The sequence below is a fragment of the Salmo salar genome, chromosome 19 (assembly GCF_965601325.2).
Source record: "Salmo salar chromosome 19, fSalSal1, whole genome shotgun sequence".
Classification (NCBI taxonomy): Eukaryota; Metazoa; Chordata; class Actinopteri; order Salmoniformes; family Salmonidae; genus Salmo; species Salmo salar.
In genome coordinates, this window is record NC_138309.1 from 8,740,645 (window position 1) to 8,761,792 (window position 21,148).

Below are 21,148 nucleotides of genomic sequence, written 5' to 3' on the forward strand. Positions count from 1 at the left end.
CACACACGTTTAATCCAGTCAGGTAAACTGTCCCAGTGGTTGAGTCAACCCCAGAGCAGCGGAGGGAACCGGAGTTGAAAGTCTGATGTGAGATAGCCAGCCATTAGAGGTGTGTGTATATATATATATGTATATATATATACTGGCTATCACACACTATAAGAAAAAGGTTTCCAAATTGGTTATTCGGCTGTCCCCATAGGATAACCCTTTTTGATTCCACGTAGAACCTTCTGTTAAAAACAGAATAATAGTCAAATGAAAAAAAAAAAGCTTATTCACAGGGTGAGGATAGCCGAAGAACCTTTTGCCTTCTTGATAGACCTAGAACTTTTTTTGGTAATTGTGACCCCCTTTAGAAAGACTGTAGGCTACTTTTTACAACAAAAACATTCGTAATGTTATTTCGATTATCCTATTAGAGTCGGTATTCTTCTCCTGCTTTTATGCCTACACAGTTCTTTCGAATTCTGATGTGAATTTATTTTGAATAGGCCTATTTGTCTTTTTATTTAACTAGTTAAGAACAAATTCTTATTCACAATGACGGCCTACCTGGGAACAGCGGGTTAACTGCCTTGTTCAGAACGACAGATTTTTGCTTTGTCAGCTGTATTCCATCTAGCAACCTTTCTGTTACTGTCCCAACGCTCTAACCACTAGGCTACCTGCCGCCCTTAGCATACATTACCAATAGCTTCCATAATAATCTGTATGACCGTTTTGGTGGAGAGTATAGGCTAGCTAGCTAAATAGACTAGAGGAAAATCACATGAACAAAGGAAATAGTGACTGAGATTACGTTTATGCACAGAGCCTTATATTTCTCAATTGCCTCTGGCTGGCCTTGGTGTCGTTTCTGTTATTGATAGTGACGGGCGGGGTAGCATAGGGCAGGGATCATCAACTAGATTCAGCCGGAGGCCGATTTTTTTGCTGAGCGGATGGTCGGGCCGTAACATAATTACAAATAATTTGTAAACTGCAAACTGACCGAAAGAAGCCCAAACAAATATGGTTGGCGAAAACATTTTTTAAATTGTTATTTTACTAAAACAGAATTTCAAACCTTGCTTACATTTGTATACAATCACGTGCCTCTCTGTTATGCGTGGGAATACTTGGGAACAGATTTCTTACATTCAAATCACTTGGAGCTGATTTCCTGGTGTTTTTAGTCTATGTCCAATAATGAAAAAATGGAATGAAAAAAATGTTGTTTTTTTTCTCAGTAAACTTGGTGGGCCAAATTAAACAACCAGCGGGCAAAATTCGGCACGCAGGCTGCAAGTTGGGGAACCCTGGCATAGGGGATCACTTCTGCGCATCATTTAGCTTCATGCAACAACATGTAATATACTGCCATGCACCTATGAGCAGTTCATTATTTATAGACCCAAGATTGAAGCTTGAATAGTTTCAAATCCATCAGCAGCTAATGCACACTGCCTACTCAAACACGGCAATATTACAAATGTCAATGTGTCGGTATAAAACACTAAATAGCAAGAAACATGATACTACCATGGCATGACACCAACTCTCTCACGGCTCTATGGATTCCTTGCGAAATGCTCCTGTATCTCCCCCGTTCCACCTTAAATTTCATTTCTGGTATCCTGACATCCCCTTTAAGAGGGCGCGCTACACCCTTCTGTGGCCGGGAGGGGGCGCTCGTAGATTGTGTCATCGCCTACTAGGGACTGGGGAATATCTGTGTGTTTAATTTCCGAGTGGAAGCCTAATTTTATCCTCACTGTTAAAAAATAAATTTTTAATAGAATTAACACCCCGTATAGGCCATAGGAGAAAACCAACGAATAGTCTAACCGCAGACAAAATCAAGTCCAAATAATTTAGCCGTTAGGCAATTCGTTGTCCTTGCTGTTTTTTTTGTTTTTTTTAAATTATACAATATTACATAATCTGTTAATTATCATCCCACCAAGGCTCACAAAACAAACCCTATCTAGGGGGGCAGAGTGCAGCACCCACGCAGAGAGATGCATCTTCTCCGTGTAGCCTTCTATGACACCACTGCTCCGAGCACAGCAGAACCGTTCTCTCTCATGTGGTAGAGAAATATTGTATTACTGCCTTATGTAAGAGTTGTTTACGTTGCACAGAGAACGTGTAACAGCTGATATCCCATTCAAGTGTTCTAATGTATTTTGAAAACAAGGATGCAGGCCTGTTTTAAATGCGTGACATCTGCAGACAAATTGTCAGGTTAAAGTTATGCAACAATGCATTGTGTATTCATCTGTCACCCTTTCCTAGGTGACAAAACTGGGCATGATAACGACGTTTTTTTAATCTTTTAAATGAATGGAAAATATATTAACATATTTCAGAATGTGTACGTTTGAGTAGAATTGTATGAACTTTTATCAGTATTAACTGAATTAATTGACCATGTCCACTAAGCAACTATCAATGCAGTTTTATTTTCAATAGTTATTTCAGTCATCCATAATTTTCCTAAACAATTCGTTTCTAATGTTTCATATAAAGGACTGACCACATTACAGAGTATTTTCTAGAACACAATTGCAGAATGTAACACCCCATATAGCATGGGAACAATATGACTACCGGTAATATGAAACATGGATCCTCTCTCAACTCCCAAGTAAACACGTCTCAAATAATCTGCTCAAATAAACAATCTAATGATGTGCAAATGAATCATTACCTTAGTCGTGATGTATCTGGTTTTGATATGGGTATTAATTCTGAAGCCAGGTTTCTCCCTATTCTTATTGTTCCTCAGCATGCCATCCTTTGTTTCACAGATTTATTTATACACCTGATCTGCCTGCTTATTCAATTAGGATGAATCAAATGATTTACCAATGCCAAAACACTACCATAATATGATGATTTCGAAAAACGCTAATATAGTATACTCTCAGTATACGATTTAGATTTAGTAGCATAATTTTCCTCCAATTTCCCACGCAGAAAGACTTTTTTGTTTGTTTTTCTTACAGAAGACAGGACTGCTAATGGGGGGGGGGGGGGGGGGGGGGGAAGTAGCCAGTTATTCACAGACTTAAAAATAAAAAAGAAATTGGTGGAGGTTGGTATTTTCATGTCAAATGAGGTTTGAAAGTTAGGGTTAAGTTTTAACAAAAAAATACCTGCCAACACCTTCAAGTTGCCGTTTATGTATTACATTAAAGATGTTGTCATTTAGCAGACGCCTTTATCCAGAGAGACTTAGTGCATATTTTTGTACTTTTTTCCCGTGGGAATCGAACCAACAACCCTGGCGTTGCAAGCGCTGTGCGCGACCGACTGAGCCACATTGGACGGAGCCTGTATCACTTTGGTAACCAGCCTTGTTAGCCTGCAGATCAAAGCTATGCACGTATAACAAAAATTGAATTGTAATAAATGGAAACTGTAAGCCCTACACATTGTTTATAAAAAAAATTACAGCTACTGTATGGATATGCATAGGCTACACGAAACCACAAGTAACCTAAACTAGTCTGCTAAAGCGTAAAAATGTTGGCATCAAACTTTTGTCTTGTTTATGCTATTATATAACTTGAGAAAATGTAGTAGGCATATTCATTTAAATGACCAAGCCAGTAAAGGACCAATGGGGTTGTTTAAATGACCAAGCCAGTAAAGGACCAATGGGGTTGTTTAAATGACCAAGCCAGTAAAGGACCAATGGGGTAGTTTAAATGACCAAGCCAGTAAAGGACCAATGGGGTAGTTGAGGTGAAGGCACTGCAACATTTCAAGGTGTCAACCAAAGTGCATTATCTTAAATAATGAATCAGATTGTCTTATTTCAAAAATCATCTCAATGGACCAGCCTTTTTTTCCCAGATTTTACATCACATCCCTGACTCCTAATCGATTTGATGTTTTACTGATCAATATTCAATTGCTTTAATTGAACAGGGAAATAATTAGGCCTACATTTTGACTTAACTTTGAACACTTTTCGATAATAACATCTGTCAACACAACCTCCAAAAGGATCACGTTCTTCACTAGCTAGTCCCTGAATTGATATCATAGGCTATATTTTTTCCAGCATGATAATTGCTTGATTGGCTTCAGACACCTCTCACCATCAGCCTGTTTCGGGAACACATCAAAGAATAGCCTGTATAGTTTGACGTATGGGTGAGTATTATACACTATGAGTACCTTAACAAAACGGCTTGACTTATTTTCAGCAGGCGTAACCTGTATGCATTATGATCCATGGATATTGGATATTTCGTTAGCCATATTGGATTCCAGCGAAAGCTTCCTACATATTTTGAAATTCCACATATTTGAAGTTTTGGGCCTATAAACTGTTCGACTAGGTCCGTTGACGCTCCGTGTCCCACGGCGTTTGGGTCCGGGTCGGATTACCCTCCAAACAAGTCCCAATCAAACCAAACCAAACCATCCACCGTGACGTGCAGATCTTATCAAAACCGGAACGCCGGGAGGGTCAAGTCACGTGGTATTATGAGGATTTAATTAATTCATGTAACTCCTGTTTGATTTCGTGGAGCGTAAACGAGGTGGGTTGAATGGCCGTTGCTTCACAACAGGTATAGGCATCGCGTTCCCTTAAGGGTTAAATACAATGCGGACTGAATCCCTTGCTTTTCCCCTTTCTTCCAGACCCAAATACCCAATTTAAAGAAGTGGTCCAAAAGTTGGCTGAAACCTGAGTGGTAGAATATAGGAGAACAAGACAGGCAATGGTCCTATTGTGTTTATTAAAAAATAGCACTTTTAAAGTGAAAAAAGGGAGCTTTTCCAATTAAAAATGTATTTGACATACAGCATCAGCCTGCTGCACTAGTAAGTGTTTGGCTTCTATGAGTTATAGCATCTCTCTTTTCTCACAAATCTGCTAGGCAGAGAAATGACATTTTTATGTTTCTCCTTTTATTTCGTGTTCAATAGCCTACCCTTTTCCGTGACACTCCTTTTCAGACCTTACTACATGCCCATTCCAAAGGTGATGAATTGACTTCAATTACTTTTCAGCAACTCAATTATTAATTAAGAAAAAATTAAGATAGAAAGTAGGCCTAATAAAATATAATTCATCTCAAAATGAAGGGACTGTGGCAAGGTTGTGTCCATGAATTGGACGTTGCTTTGGAAATGTTTCCAAATGTTAGGCCTAGGCAAGCCTATTTGTTGCTATGAATTAATGAATAAATATGAGCTAATCATTTGTTTTGCTCTAGATCAATAGACTGTCTGTAGCTATATAGGCCTATTCGTTGGTGTGTTCGTGGCATTCACCCAGTGCATACCGCAGAGCCTGATTCCGTGGTATGAGGGGCCAAAGGTCACCGCTGGACGAGATTGTTCCTAATAAATCCCCGCAGGCGGGCATGCGGGCGCGGCCACGTCCACAGCCTACCGGACAAACAATGGCGTTTATCAATGACGAGAATGCTCGTGTTTGAACTGTCATTTTAGAATGCAGAATGGAGCGACATACTTTTTTGTATTAGGCTATTTGTCAATTAAAATGTGTACGTTTTATCCTTTTGTCCAATGGAAGGTAGTCAAAGTAAACCGGTGCATTAGGCTACACTAGTTCAGTGGATTCTGTTGGGAATATTGTCTGTAGCTGTTGTTGGCCTACATAACAATGTATAGAATAATATTAATGTATTGTAGCCTAGCCTAGGTCTATACCTCATTTATATTTCAAAGGCAATTATGAACAACAATTCTGAACATATTTAACTTAGCTTATATTAAGCCTCAATATATATTCCTGTGTAAGAGGCTATAGGCCTATTCCCTATTAAGTCATCTGGCATAAGTGATTCCAAACATAGGGCAGTTTAGTGTGATTTGATGTAGGACTATCTCTCTGTGCAATAGCCTCATTTTTTCCTGTAAATTCTATAGCCTATATGTTACGATGTCAATGATAAACATTGACAATTGTTGTGGACTATTTTTCGTAAATACAATGATTTAGCCTAAATAAATAAAATGGTTGATCGCAGCCTTGTTATATAGATTTCAGCTATAATCAAGATAAACATTATAGACTCATCGACCGTGGCGCTTCAAGAGAGAAGAAATACTTAAGAGAAATCACTATAATAATTTCAGCTGCTATAGTTGGACATTTAAGTCAGTTGTTGAACAGCTGTTCTGAAGCTATAGTTTAAAATAAGCGAGTCCTCTCATTCGTGTAAAAGGATTAGAAATGGACTAGAGGAATTTTAAACTATAAATTCAGATAGGTCAAATGTGGACCGTACGAGAATAATAGTCTATACCTTCAACAATTCTTCAATAATATGAATAATAATTATAAGTAATTAGAATAGAAACAGGGACTACTAAGCCTATGGATTGGTATGGTAGCCTATAGTTTATGCCTGTTTGGGGTTGTTGTGAAATCAGTCTTCTAACCCCGAAGGAGGTCACTCGGGGCCAATCCGCTTCAGATGTATTCAGAAATGGGATTGTTCGGAGAGGACTCGAGGCAGCCCTTGTTTCCACGGCTGTAACTTTCATAAGCAACACTTTTGCTGAAGGTCTGAACTGATTAGGTTTATAGTTTATATTAGTAAAATGTTTGTAAATGATTAGCCTATGGGTGATCCTGTTATTGTATTCATTACCAATATAAATAGGCTACATGTAGCTGTATAAATACAAAGACCTGAAACTTAATGATAAAAAAATATAAATCGAATATGAATGCAGGTATATACTTAGGCTAATTAAACCTAATTATACTTAAAGGCCCAGTGCAGTCAAAAACGTGATTTATCCTCTGTTTTATATATTTTTCCACACTACGAGGTTGGAATAATACTGTGGAATTGGGAATTATGATAATTTCCTTTTCGTGTAATAGCTATTTGAAAGACACCTGACATTTCAACCTGTTTTGGTGGGATTGAGTTTTGGCCTTTAAATTGGTTAATAGACCAATAGGAAATAGAGTTCCAAACCTCTCTACCAATAACATCTAGTTTTTTTGTTTTCTTCTCGCCACTCAGACCCCTCCGAGACAGTCCCAGACAAATTCTTACTTGAGAAACTGCTCTTGCTAATGAGCTATTTTTGTTTATTTTTGACCATGTTGATTGAAAACAATCACAGTAAAGTACTTAATTCTTACCCAGAAATGATTTGATATTGAGATTATAAGGGCTGCATTGGGCAGTCTAAGCATATCCTCATAAATGTTAACTCGTTTTTATTTATGCTTAACTATCTAAATACACCCTAGGCTATAGGCCCTTATGGGATCTCTCAGCACCTGGATATATGTATAGCCGAAGCTTTAAGAGATTAGTGCAGAATAGGCCTACAGCAGTTTTATGCGGATTTTGTGCTGAATCATGAGGCTGACGTTTGCATGGAGTTTAGGCTTAACACATTTGCATTTTCAAATGTCCATGTCCTGACCTACACAAACATGCACATGTAATAAAGCAGTGGCTTCCTGACTTGAAATTATATTTTCATTTATTTTCCTTGGGGGTCTGTTCTTCATTATTTTGTTCTTCATATATATGCCTAATTATTTTACAAGGCCCGTTCTATCAAACAGTCCACACTTCAAATATAGGCCTAAAAGTAGACGTCTATTTAAAGATTGAATATAGGCAAATCTGCAGCTCAGTCTAGACTATTTTCCTGACATGTTCCTTGTCCTCTCCGCATAAGAAGCTTTAAAATCGCTCTGGGCTCCATGACCAAACTCAAGCCCTCTGCCGGGCGGTTTCCCCCTCGACCCACGAGCCCCATATGCAGCCCCGCTCCCTCGCGATCAGGAAAAGCCTCTCCCTGCAACCTGTCGAGGATATTGCTGAAGGCTTGGGGTGCTTCTGAAAACAACATGATTTCACAAATGTCTTTGGATCACGTCATTTTAACCAGACGAATACAGGCGCCTTTGAAATATGCCCTAGATAAGTTGGCTTCATGAACTCATTGGCTGCAATATGCGAGCAAGCGTTCAGCTTCACGCTGGAGGTCTTTTGTGTCTTTTGATGCATGCATCCATGAGTTGTTATATAATTTGAACCATGTTACATAATTTGGACTACTTCTCATGACATTATTCTCTCCAATTTTGTTCGAGGCCTGTTTGGATTGGACTGAAATAGCTCATTATAAAACCTTAATTGAAATCACATTAAGAGCTATGGTTATTTTCAACATAACTGTGAACAGGCTATATATTTTTAAATATGACTAAAGAAAACTCATATTACCTCCGCTCGTTTATCCTTTAAAATTGGGCCTAGTGAATTTAAAATGAGATACAATAGGCCTATGTTCATTGAATATGTTGTCATTATAGTAACAGTGCATCACAGGCAAAATAAGGAAAATAGTCAGTAACACTTGCAGTTTGAACTAGGCGTTTCAGCCTTCACCTGGGATTGCAGTATGCCCTAGGCGTTTCAGCCTTCACCTGGGATTGCAGTATTCCCTAGGCGTTTCAGCCTTCACCTGGGATTGCAGTATTCCCTAGGCGTTTCAGCCTTCACCTGGGATTGCAGTATGCCCTAGGCGTTTCAGCCTTCACCTGGGATTGCAGTATTCCCTAGGCGTTTCAGCCTTCACCTGGGATTGCAGTATTCCCTAGGCGTTTCAGCCTTCACCTGGGATTGCAGTATGCCCTAGGCGTTTCGGCCTTCACCAGCGATTGACAAAAGAACACGTTATTCTATAGGCCTGTCATAAACCCATTAATGGGTATTTATCAAGCTTTCTCTAGCCGAAATAAATGTAGCTACACCGCGGTGGAGAGGTTAAGGTTTACCGCAGAAGGAGGAGGATGATCAGGCAGCCATGTTTACTGGATTGTGGACTAGGCTATGGGAAAATAAATAAACATAAATATGGGTTGTATTTACAATTGTTCTTCACTGGTTGCCCTTTTCTTGTTGCAACAGGTCAAATCCTACTGCTGTGATGGCACACTACGGTATTTTACCTCATATATATGGGAGTTTATTAAAATTGGATTTGTTTTCAAATTCTTTGTTGGTCTCTCGCCACAGCAGAAATGTGTACAGGGTAGGCAGTCTTTCAGCTCTCACAGTCTCATATGTTTCTCGAACTTCAAATTTAGGATAGGCTTAAAACAAAATCTCAGAAACAAAAACAACTGTATATAATTTGATTCGAACAAGGCTTAAAACAAAATATCAGAAACCAAAAGAACTTCATATCGTTTGAGTCGAGCAAGCAACCCGCGGCTCCAGAGGCGGACGCTTATGCTAATCCGCCGTCCCGTTCACACAGCAAAATTGCAAACCTACTTCAAACTAGTAGCGCTCACTTTTGCCTCTAGTGGCCGTTTTTTTCACGTCATTTCCTTATGTCCTCAGACGTGGATGGACGTCGAATACTGACTTGTCTCACGGGTGACCTTGCTGGGCAGTCCACAGCATCTCTCTGGCCTCAGATGAACAACCTGATGCAACTCTATGGGATCACACAATAGTAATTCTGCTTGCTGTAACATGCCACTGAGAACTTTAAGAATAGTATGACAGTATAAGCAAATATATACTCAATAACTCCTTCCACGGGAGAACTGTGAAATGTGAGTCAAGGGTTGATTTTTCAACAAAGGGCCCAAGAAAAAACTTTTATTACACTATAGTAATTCAAGTGAATAATGGGATTTAAATCAAATGAATGCAAAAGTATTCAAAAATCTGAATGAAGCGTGCTTCGATCTGGGACACATTGTGTCCTGCACAATAAACCACAAACACACTATCTTTTCTATGTTGAAATTGCATAAAAAAATGCTAGATATTTATTTACTTTCCTCTTCAGCTCTCATTTACTCGCGACCAACATCAACAGAAGAATAAGTTTTAACTTAATAACAGAAAATTGCTGAAAAGATTGACCTTTCACCAATTTTGCAAAAAGGGATAACATGAATTTATACATTAGTTTAGGTATAGACACAGACTTTGGAGAATTATATCAATCGTAGATTTAAATCACGAGTTGCCTAAACATAAAAAACGATGCCCATGTTTCGTTTTCCCTCTTCGCCTCCACTGCAGGGTTGCATGCAGGCTTCAGGCAGTCAGTCTCATATGTAAGCGAATAGGAGATGTGCTGTTATGATCACACCTCTGTTATCATGGCTGCTAACTCTGCTGTTCTGTCAATGGAGACCAACCAGCGTGTTTACATAAGTCAGCGTTGTAAAACAGACACCCGTCGGTTAAGTAAATAACCACCATTGTCAGTGAGACAATAAAAGCTATGGGTATTTCACTTATACGGTCTTTGAATTATACGGACTGAAGTGAAAACGTTTGTTCTGAGAGAGGTTGAGTTTCTATCGGTGAAATGATGGTTCGTGGTGTAGCGGTTTAGCCTATACATTCGTCTGTTTCAACGGGGCAGGCTGGTACAAATCCCAGGGTCCTCGAGCTTTCGCTTATGTAGTAGGTTATATAGGTCACACACACACACGCACGCACGCACACACATGCAACTCTATAGAGTACGTTCTTAAAAGACTAGCTCATTATAATATGAGCGAGAGTGTAATTCAAAAACCATATCCCTCACCTCCAGAAGACTCTCCGAGCCGTTACGGTAGCAGGGTTGAAATGCAGGGTAACGGGTCGCCTATATAGAGCTATGGATGTGAAGAGGATAACTGCATTTTCACTGGTTTTCACCTACATAGGGTGCACTCTCCAATAATGTGTAGGCTTTTTAGAAGTTGAGGTACAGGCTTCAGCATCATCATGCGTGACAGAGTTGGATTTGTATAGTGACTAAGGCAGCAGTGCTATTTCTTTCTTGCTATAGCAACATGATTTGGTGATTTCAATATCTATTCATTTGAAAATAATTCTACTTTTAATAATATAATTATTTCAATTATTGAGCTAATCAAATTCGTCGATGGAATGACCATTGTTCAGTAGTTAGGTCATTTGATTCAGGCGTTGGTGCAACACCCTGCATGACCAAATCAGTTGTGTATTTCTGCTGTACATGGTGGCCATGGTCAACTAGGGCCTAGTGCTGTACGATCACATAGTCTTACTTTGGTCTGGCTGCATTTACCGATGGAAAATAATGAAATAGGCCTAATAGAAGTGTTGAAAGTAAGCCTAGGCCTATTACTATTCCATTAAGACTATTGGTCATTTGGACAATTAAGTGCACAAAATGCATATCGTAACTTGGGCAAAGGATATGCTATGTGATTTCTGGTCTTCATGGTGTGTAGGATCAGGCTTTATCAGACTGCATGGGACGGGTTATCACCGGCAGCATTTGCCTATTGATTACAGCCGGTGTGGATGCGTCCAAAGTTATATATGCTCGCCTAACACGAAATCTCCCATTCATATAAATGCAGGATTTTACTATAAGATCGAGATACTAAATGTGTGTCAATTTTATAGTTATTTAACAGTTAAGAAAAAAATCTTATTTACAATGACGGCCTACCCCGGGCACTGCATTTCAGTACCTGGGTCGAATCCAGGCTGTATCACATCCTGCCGTGATTGGGAGTCCCATAGGGCGGCACACAATTGGCCCAGCATCGTCCGGGTTTTCCCGGGGTAGGCCGTCATTGTAAATAAGAATTTGTTCTTAACTGTTACATAACGATATAAGTGACACACATTTAGTATCTCGATCTTATAGTAAAATCCTGCATTTCTGTACCTGGGTCGAATCCACTCGAGAGTATTGGTGAAGTATTTATAGACAAAGATTATATAGCCTATACCTATGTGGAGAGATGCAGATGGCTCGAGGGTTATGCCTCACCATGGCCGTTCGAACCCGCGACTATGTGTCTCAGGTCTCAGAAACAGTTCCCGTGATTTGCATGTTCATTTCACAATTCAACGATGCAACCTGGATTCGAACCAGGAACTGCAGTGACGCCTCTTGCGTTGAGACGCAGTGTGTTTAACCACTACGCCACTGGGAAAGTGTAGCAGCAGGATTTCTTTTATGTCAAAGTCTTTGCGTAATTGACACAATTGTTTCCCACAAGCACCAATGAAAACTAGCCTATATATAGATTCAAACGTATTTTACTGAAGCTAGTAACTTTTGTGTGTGTGTGTGTGTGTGTGTGTGTGTGTGTGTGTGTGTGTGTGTGTGTGTGTGTGTGTGTGTTCTATCGGCCCTATAAAACTTCAAATATAAATCATTAGACTAATTAATTATATTATTTATTTGTTCATTAATTCATATAAGTATTTTGAATTATGTGATTTTGAATAGTCTTTTCAATTACCTTTTCAGAGGAAATGAATGACAGGCAACAACATATCTATTTATTTTTTTGTTGTACAGTTGAGAGATTTAATAATAGAGTAGTGACAACTTTGATCGGTCTTTCGTATTTAATTGTCTGATAGCTCAGTGCGTTGTGCTGACCCTGATTCAGGCTGTGTCCTTCAGCGTCAATCTTTTAACTTGTTTTTCTAAACAAGGACAACAGGGAAAATAGTGTATTGAGTGCCTTGGATGCAATAACTGTCCACGCAGCGATGGCGCAAGATAGAATAGTCAACGCCTTTTGTAAATTGCTAGAGTTTTTTCTTGATCCAATTAGTGGTTTAACTCTTTTAATCCCTCTCTGCCTATCTCTTGTTATTGTATAGAAGTTACAGTCTATTGGTTCGCAATCCGCACTGGAATTTATCTCCAATAGTCGTCTGTTGCAGCCTACTGGCTAACCTCCACCCGTAGGCTACCGCGGGGCCTCCAGGCAGACAGGCCTGGCCTAGGTTAGACAGCCCTCTACCCCGGGGTCCACCCATCAACCTCCTGGTTTACCATACCATAAAATCCCATTAATCAAAACCGCAGCAGAGAAACAAACATGGCGGATGAGATGTTGTCGGTTGTGAGTGGGTACTATGCACTACGAGTCGATCATATATTCCTGTGGATATCAATGGTGAAACCCTTCGTACGGCCTTAATGGCACTCACAAGCCCACATGTGTACTACAGGTTTGTGTATAGAAGTGCGTGTACTACTAGACGTTTGTACTGACTTGGCCTATATGTTCACTAGGCCAATATGTCCATAATTACGTAGAAGTAGCCCTATAGTGTGTATCAAACATGGCAGTGTAATATCTCTGTGGGTCTTAGTTACATTTCAGTAATGGATAGTAAAAGTCGTCCCTTGCACCAATATATCCTAATCCAAAATACGCGCTGAGTTACACATTTGTCCAAAGAACCAATTCTCTGCCAATATGGTATCCTCTTGATGAGGTTTCAGTCTATGTAGGCATACAGTGTAATACCAATATGAATGAAGTGTGTGATTGTTCAACTCACAACAAAGAGAATGCAGCGTCACTCACACTCAGATGTCTTTAATGAGTCATTCATAACTCGGAAGAAAGGGAAAGTGCTTCAGAAATCCAACATTCAAGGTTTTCATTTCGAGTGCATTATCCTAAACAACAATGATATACAAAACCCAGTAATTCACAAAAATAAATATTCCGTTTTTTATATAAACAGCCAGTGACTTCAAATTTCATGTCAAAACCCTGACCTCAATCAAGCATTGTATCAAAAAGCTAAGATAAGGATTGGAGCTGAGAGGAAAAGCGAGAGGGAGAACGAGAAAGAGCCCTGTGCCTCGAGCTGCTACACCATGCAATTATTTACATTGATTGCGTCACTGTCAGAACTCTTTTAGTCTTCCCTAAACGCCTCTACCACCATCTCCTTGCCCGGGTGATGTTCTCTGTGATCGGCGTGAGAATTAGCGAGTACCTACAACGGGAAGTGTGTGTGTGTGTGTGTGTGTGTCCTCTTTAAACGCTGGGCTGTATATCCCTCCTCTGGCCCAGTTCACTTTGACGCAGGGATTACGCGGTGGAAGCTTCCCTCGTGCAACATATGAATCCCATCCCTCCCCTCCCCATAACTCCCTCTAGGTTGGAGAGAGATTACGTCATTTTCAAATGGAGATTAAAATGGCTGTGTTTAGTTTGGAGGCAAATGTGCCATTTTTAAGTGCTTCTCTACCTTCGCTACAAAGGAAGTGCGCACTATGGTATGGGAAGCCTACAGGCTTGGGGTGGTAGAGGTGCATGTCACACACAGATCAATCTATACAAACTCTGAGCATTGTGTGAAACGACGCTTTTTTTCTCTTAACTACAATCACCAATCGAATGGGTTTTTGTTTCTGTCTTTGCTGCTGATGTTGATGTGAGAATCCTAACATCATCAGGCATGTTGTTTGTGGTTGTGTGCCAGGCTGGCTTGGAGTCTCTTGTCACAGGGAGAAAAGCTAACTCTTAGCCACAACTTCACCAAATCAACATTTTACGTTGGTGGAAAAATATCGATATTTAGGTGCAACTTCAGTTAAATTTGACTGAATTTTATTTGTATTTTTTGGTCTATTCTTAGTTTATTAATTAGCAACATAAGGATATAGGATCAATGAAAAAAGTTTGACATATAGGCCTATACATTCATCACGCGTAAAGGCTAGATTTATACATGTTTATGTGGCAACATTAGAAAATATTTTTCTGGCTTGATTCATGTGAGAAAACAGCGTAGAGACTATATCAGTTGAAGTGGAGACATGGAGAAGGACATGGCCTTTTGTGGAAAACAAGTGCAATGCTTTCATAACAAAGGGACACAATCAGCTTTGTGTTTGGGCCTACATTTTCGACTGACTGTATAGTCTATTTTAATAATTTTGTATGACTGGAGATTTTCCCAGGTCAATTCAGCACCGTGGGCTTCACAGCAGAATTGAACAGGTAATTATGCATTTACCCACCGAGCTAATAGCTAACTATTCCACAGCAACGTGCTGTGCTGGGCATTTTATTCATTCTTGCAGATGTAAGGATACAATAAACAACTGATAAACTGCTCTAAGACCATGTTGACCCAAATAGAAAATAATTCAACCTCATGTGGATGGCCACAAATAACCAATTATACATTTATACATTTTAGATGAAATATTTAAATGGACATAAGCTAGTAGCCTACCTTATCTTTTTATTTTATTTGAACTTCTCTCATAATGTAGGCTATCCTACAATCGTCAAGCGGAAATGGGACCCTAGAGTGTGTCAAAGTGCAAAGCATGTAGGCCTACCACTTGTGCTTTCATGTGTTGTTTCTAAATTAAATTACATTAGGCTCGGTGTGTTGTAAGACATCGTTTTGGTGTGTTTGGGTTTTTGTGATGCAAACCCCAAACTGCTATTAAGCCAGCGTCTTGGACAGGAGTGTAATTTTCACTGTTTTTCTCATGCTTTTTTTCGTGTGGGACATTGCGAATGTTTTAATTGACAAATAAACGTGTAATATAAAGGAACATGTCCCACCAAAATGCTAAAAAAAAGGCAAGGCTGTCCAGGACGTGTGATTTTTCACTGAAAGGCTTGATCTGTGTCAGGCCTGGGCCGTCTCTCTCTGTGTGATTGTCTGTACATAAGGCCTGCAGTGTTTTGGGGCCTTTATGGGTGCTGGCGACTGTCTAACTACAGCCAAACATACGTTTACCAGGAAATACTCTCATAAATACAAACAACGCTGGAAACCATATCACAAACACTCTGAAAATCTGCAAGCACCAGCCAGACCAGAGTAATGGTAATTTCCCTCACAATTCTTCCTAATTCAATATAGCCTGTCCAAAGAACATTATGAATTTGGACTTGCTTGGATAAATTAATTGACATTTGAAATCGAATTCAAAAACAGTTATCTGAATTAGATACCATTTAGATAAAATTTACCCAAACTCTGGCAAGCATAAAATAAAAAGGGTTTCTACAAGGTTTAACAAATCCTATAGTGAAACAAACAACCACGGCTCATAATAGGACTAATGTGACAGACAATAGTAGTAGTCCTAACCATGAATCTGTTGATTAAACCCAATTTTACCCAAGTTAAAGCTGATGTTAGAAAAATACAGTAAAGAAGACCAACATATAGGAGTGCTGTGATTTTTATGAGAAGGAGTCTCCCCCTCTCTTTCTCTCACCACAAAGGGAGCAGGCCTACAGCACAACAAAATGTTTACTTCACTGAAACCCTGGTACAATCCAACCGCTCGAGCGTCATGGCGATGAGAAAATAGATCCGAGAGAGAGTCATGTAAACCCATTTTGCCAAACCGTGTAGCCTATTGCTTATGGTAGATAGCTTGTTTAGAGTTAGTTAGTCAGAATAAATCCATGAGGAGGGATCGTCTAGTGGCATGGGTAGAGAGTCTCAAATATGGTCCGCGCGATATGGAGAATAGCAGTGTATATAACTGATCTATAACTCCACAACGAGGAACGTTTTAAATCCACTACATCATATAAAGGATAGAATTTAAATAAAAACAACGGAAGGACGCAAGCCATTAGAGCCTCCCATTCAGTTTAAGACTCAAGTTGTAGTCAACGTAGGTTTCCATCCAGGTGTTTTTTCTTTCTCTTGTTTTTGTCAAAGAAAAAAGCGTGAACATTTCCTGATTCTCTGAGCGGGTGGGGGAGGGACAGGCAGACCGCCAGGCTGCCATCGCCACACCGGGTGAGAGCGAGGGGGAGGTCGGGGTCCCCCCAGAGAGTTCAGAGAGTAAGCAGGGCTTAAATCCCCGTCGCTGCCCACTAACAGGGACGGAGGAGCGGGGAAATTCGCCATGAAGCTGAAAGGCCTCTTCAGAGGGGCTGCTACATTACTGGCCGCGCGTTTTCGTTTAGTCGCCCCTGTTAGATCCTCAGTATTTCCCTCACAAATCTCAGCTTTGCCCACGGGACGAGAAGATAAAGTCCTGTCTACTTTAGACACGTTCTGTTTCGGCTGCACCCTCGAAATTCCAGGCTTCTTCCCCAGCACCAGACTCCTGTAGTTTTTCCTGACCCCAGCTCCGTTTTTATACTCCCCCTCCTCAGGACAAGGGGTTTCTTGAGTGCTCCCGCATTCCTGCAAGCCGGAGGAGAACTTGGGAGCCCCAGCAGAACTTTCAATGGCTTTGGTCTCGTTGTTGAAACAGCCAGCAGCTTGTTTGATGTCGCCGCCGTGGTATTGGCCATTGTTGATATCCGCCTCGTCTCCTTTGCATTGGAAACCAGAGGCCTGGCTGTAGTATTCGTATTCATCATAGCTCTCCTCCACTTTGATTTTCACATTCTGCAGGTTGAAGGGGGGAGTCTTGATCGCCCTGCTGCGCTCTGGGAGGGGACCCGCGGCCACTGATAGCTCCTCCGGCTCGGTCTTAATGGTTTTGAGCAGAAAGGGCAGTTTCAGGTTGGGGCTGATTCTCACCTCACTTTTTAGATTTGTCGCTAATGAAAGCTTGTTGTTTGTAGGCTTGGGGTACTTTGTGTCTTTGTCAGGCGCGGAGTGTGAGCTCAGGACTGGGGGGCATTTGTTTGCGTGTCCCGTTGTCCTGTGTGGAATAACCGCTTTTATCCCGTTGGGGTTAGGTGAGGGGCTCAGTGCGTACACTTTTCTGGACACAGGCTCGGTTCGCTGTATCTCTCGTTGGGTCTGGACCTGGGACTCAGGAACATTCCTGTCTCTCCTCTTAGTGAAATAACTCCCCTGTGTGACAGGCGAGCTGAACCTGTGTGTGTGTGTGTCCTGCTTGGCCTCCCTGGCTGTAAAGTCATATTTCGGTTGTTTCTTCGGAATGTCATAGTCCACCTGGCTGGTTTCAAACTGGCCCACCGGTTTAGATGGTTGCTGCTGGTGGCTGTAGTGGAAGGTAGGCTGCAGGAGCAAAGGTGCGTTAGTGTGCGATATAGTTCTACTGTTGGATAGAGTTCTAGAGTTCGACTGATTTCTAGTGCTGGAGAGAGTGGTGGAGAGAGACTGAGCATTAGGCAGAGTTCTAGTGGTGATATTTTTGGTGGTGTTGAGAGAGGGGAACCGGGCCCTCCTGAAGCGGATAGACTGGACAGACACTTGGCTGGACACAGAGCTGCTGTCAGACTGAGATGAACTCTCCTCATCAGAACTGACCTCAGAGCTCTCCAATGGGCTCTCCTCTTCATCCTCCTCATCAGAGGTCCCAGAGTTGCTGCTGGTCGATAAACTGGAGCCGAAGTCGGAGTCGTTGTTGAGCCGCTCTGAGTAGCAACTGGACTCCGTGTCACTGCTGTAACTCTCCGGGAACCCCGCCACATGTTGATGCGGCTGACGATGATGGTGAGCGTGGTGGTCGAGGTAAAACTCGTGTCCAATGTCAGAATGGCTCAGAGTTGTCCGGTTGTGGTTGTAGTGTGTGTTGGGCTTTCTGCAGCACTTGGGCTGCACGAGGAGCACCGGGTGGTGTGTGTGAGAATAAGTGTGTGAGTGTGTGTGTCTGCTCCTGCTCCATGACTGCCTCGCGCCGCTGCTGCCCATATCCCTGCCGCCGCCCCCCTCGCGCCTCCTCTTCCTTTTGTGAAGTAGGTCGCCGGTTGCAGAGAGCCTGGACTGAGCAGCAATGGCGGACTGAAACAACACTGGTTGCCGGCTCACCACACTCCGGAAAAACGAGTGTCCCTGGCTAAACGCGACGCAATTGCTCGGTATTTGAGCGGTTTCATAGTTTTTAAAGGGTTTACATGATGATTTGGTGACAGAGGAGTAATCCCGACCGAGGGATTTATTGTAAATTTGAGGTAGATTGGAGTCGGGGCGCAAGGTTGGTTGTTCTCTCCTGCCGGCTTTGTTTTTGAGGGACAGAGTCTGTGGAACGCTGTGCAAACTTAACCAAACTTTCTCCCTCCATAACCCGGCAGGGTGCGTGTCTGCGTTGAGCTTGCCTTCGCCCACACCCTCCGGTAAACTGGCCTTCTTTGCTTTTCTTTTGTTGGATTTTAACACGCGCTCCGTTTTGCAGGAGAAATAAAGCGCCTCTACGTCCTCTCGTGATATCAGAGTACATTTAGCCGCGTGGAAAGCAATAGAATTGATTGCTTTGAGCTTTCTTAACTCCTCCAAATCACAGTGGTGTTTTTTAACGTTCAGGTGATCCATGCGTTTGTGCACGGTGGTCCGGGGAATATTTTTCAGCAGGTCGGTGAAGACCTGGGAGAGGGCGAACATTTGTTTTCCTTTTATCAGCAGGTATCCCAGCCTCACTCCCTGCATTTTCTCAAACCCAAACTTCAGGTCTCCCATGTTGCTTTTCACTCTCTATTGTAATAATCTCAGCATTTAACTCGGTCAGTTGTACTCATGCAGCCACGAAAATAAAGGAATAAACTCCCTGTTTTGAGCTCAAGGCATTCTGACGCGCCGGCCGCTGCTGATGCGTCCTAGTAGCCTACCTCCACGCTGCGTCATGAACAGGCAAACTTTGAGATGCTGAGTTAAATGGAGTGGTATCGGATGGGTTCACAGCATCAGTCCCCGGGCCCTGCCCCGGACCAGGCATGGTGGAGGAATGCGAGGGATTAACGCCAGGCCGGCTGCTGGCTGTCTGCTATCCCCTGTCTCTCCTCCTCTCCGGCTCACTCCCTCTGACCGGCAGCACGACAGGAAGGTGTATACCACTGCCACAACCAGAGGATAAAAAAGAGAGAGGGGTAGGGAGAGAGCTACACAGAGAGAGGGAGGGAGAGAGAGAGAGAGAGAGGGGGTGGGAGGGATGGAAGGAGAGAGAGAGAATAAGAGCCAAAATGCAGCTGCTCTCCTGGATTCGGGGTTAGCCACAGATAAAATGACAGAGGGGAAGTGCACGAGCCCGGAGACACCTTCATCAATTAATGCCCTCAGACTCGAAGCTTATTGGACGCCGCTGACAGGTGACGCAATAAAAATGGATATTCCACCCCATGACCCCCCCCTCTCAAACCCCCGGTTGATTACCATACTATTGTACCTCCACCTCCGTTTGTTAAGCATGCTAAATAATGCCGCTATGACAAGTTCATATTTCAATATTGTTTTTTAACAGACGAAGTGGTATAGCTGAAGTTGCTGAAACGGGCAAGTCGTCTTTTATATCCTGCTAGTAGGCTATTTATGGCGTTATGCCTATATCGCTGTCAGTCAAACAACGTGGGATTATTGAGAGCACAAATATAATTTCAAAGAAATATAGGCCAATAGATGGCATATAATTCCCATGGTTGAATTCAGACATGTTTGAATTCAGACGTCTGTCAATCTGTCTAACCCCCTTGCTAATTCGATTGTGAAGGTTTGTTGTAACCTTCTTTCAAATGGACTCAGACAAAGAGATTTACATTTTTCACCTGAGTAGAACGCTGTTTGAACTCCCAAATTTAGAGTTATGTCGGGGTACTCGAGGAAATTATTCTTAAGCATGAGCTTTTTTAGTTATTTCGTGAATTTCAAGGGTGAAAGGAGATCTCATTCTAACAACGATTTAGCCAAACCTTTACGCATAGCGACACATATATGCATGTGTGGCTTATTATTTCAGAATAAATACAAACATAGGCCTACATACACCATTTTGTTATATTTGATTGTTATATTTGATTAGTTTTCGATACCATTCTACATTTTGCTGAATGCATTTAGGTTGCAAACTTGGTGAATGGTCAGTGTGTGTGCCTGTGTGCCCTCCTCTTACAATTTGTATTTATTAAGGGTCCCCATAGCATGGGTGTGCGTATGCGTGTGTGTATCTCTTCACAGTCCGCGTTGTTCCATAAGGTGTATTTGTATCTTTTCAGGCGTGGAGAGACATTGGGTCAGCGTGCATTGACGTTCACCTCAGTATTAATGGTCAGTCTTTCTCGCGCTCCTATTCTAAACCGATAGATATGCTATTTCTAGCCCAGCCACCGAGTCTGCTGTTCCCTGGTCCACCACGATAAAAACATGAGCAACGTGACAGACGATTAGTCGGGGAAAAGCTCTTGCTTTCACTTGCTGTAAAAGTGCACGCTCAGAGTTGCTTTTCCCCAAGGCCTCTTCTGCAAACGTGATAATAATTAATATCAGGTTTATTATAGGCCTATTGAACATAGGCATATCAGTATGCATTTTGGTAAAACACACACACACACACAAGGCTCTGTCATGCACATGTTGATAATGGGTTGATATTCTGAGAGCAGAGCGGGGTGAAGATGAGAGGAGAAATGTCACACTGTGCCATATCATCACTCAACTGCGCCCTGCTCCTAATGTAAAGAGGC

At 41.7% G+C, this 21,148-nt stretch overlaps 1 protein-coding gene across 1 annotated transcript; it reads right to left on the minus strand.

Moving 5' to 3' along the window:
- Positions 1 to 13,359: 13,359 nt before the first annotated feature.
- On the minus strand, positions 13,360 to 19,743 carry LOC106578382 (SKI/DACH domain-containing protein 1). Its single transcript, XM_014157128.3, has one exon. It carries the CDS (start codon positions 19,152 to 19,154, stop codon positions 16,488 to 16,490), a length of 2,667 nt encoding a protein of 888 aa, XP_014012603.1. The 5' UTR covers positions 19,155 to 19,743; the 3' UTR covers positions 13,360 to 16,487.
- Between the last annotated feature and the right edge of the window lie 1,405 nt (positions 19,744 to 21,148).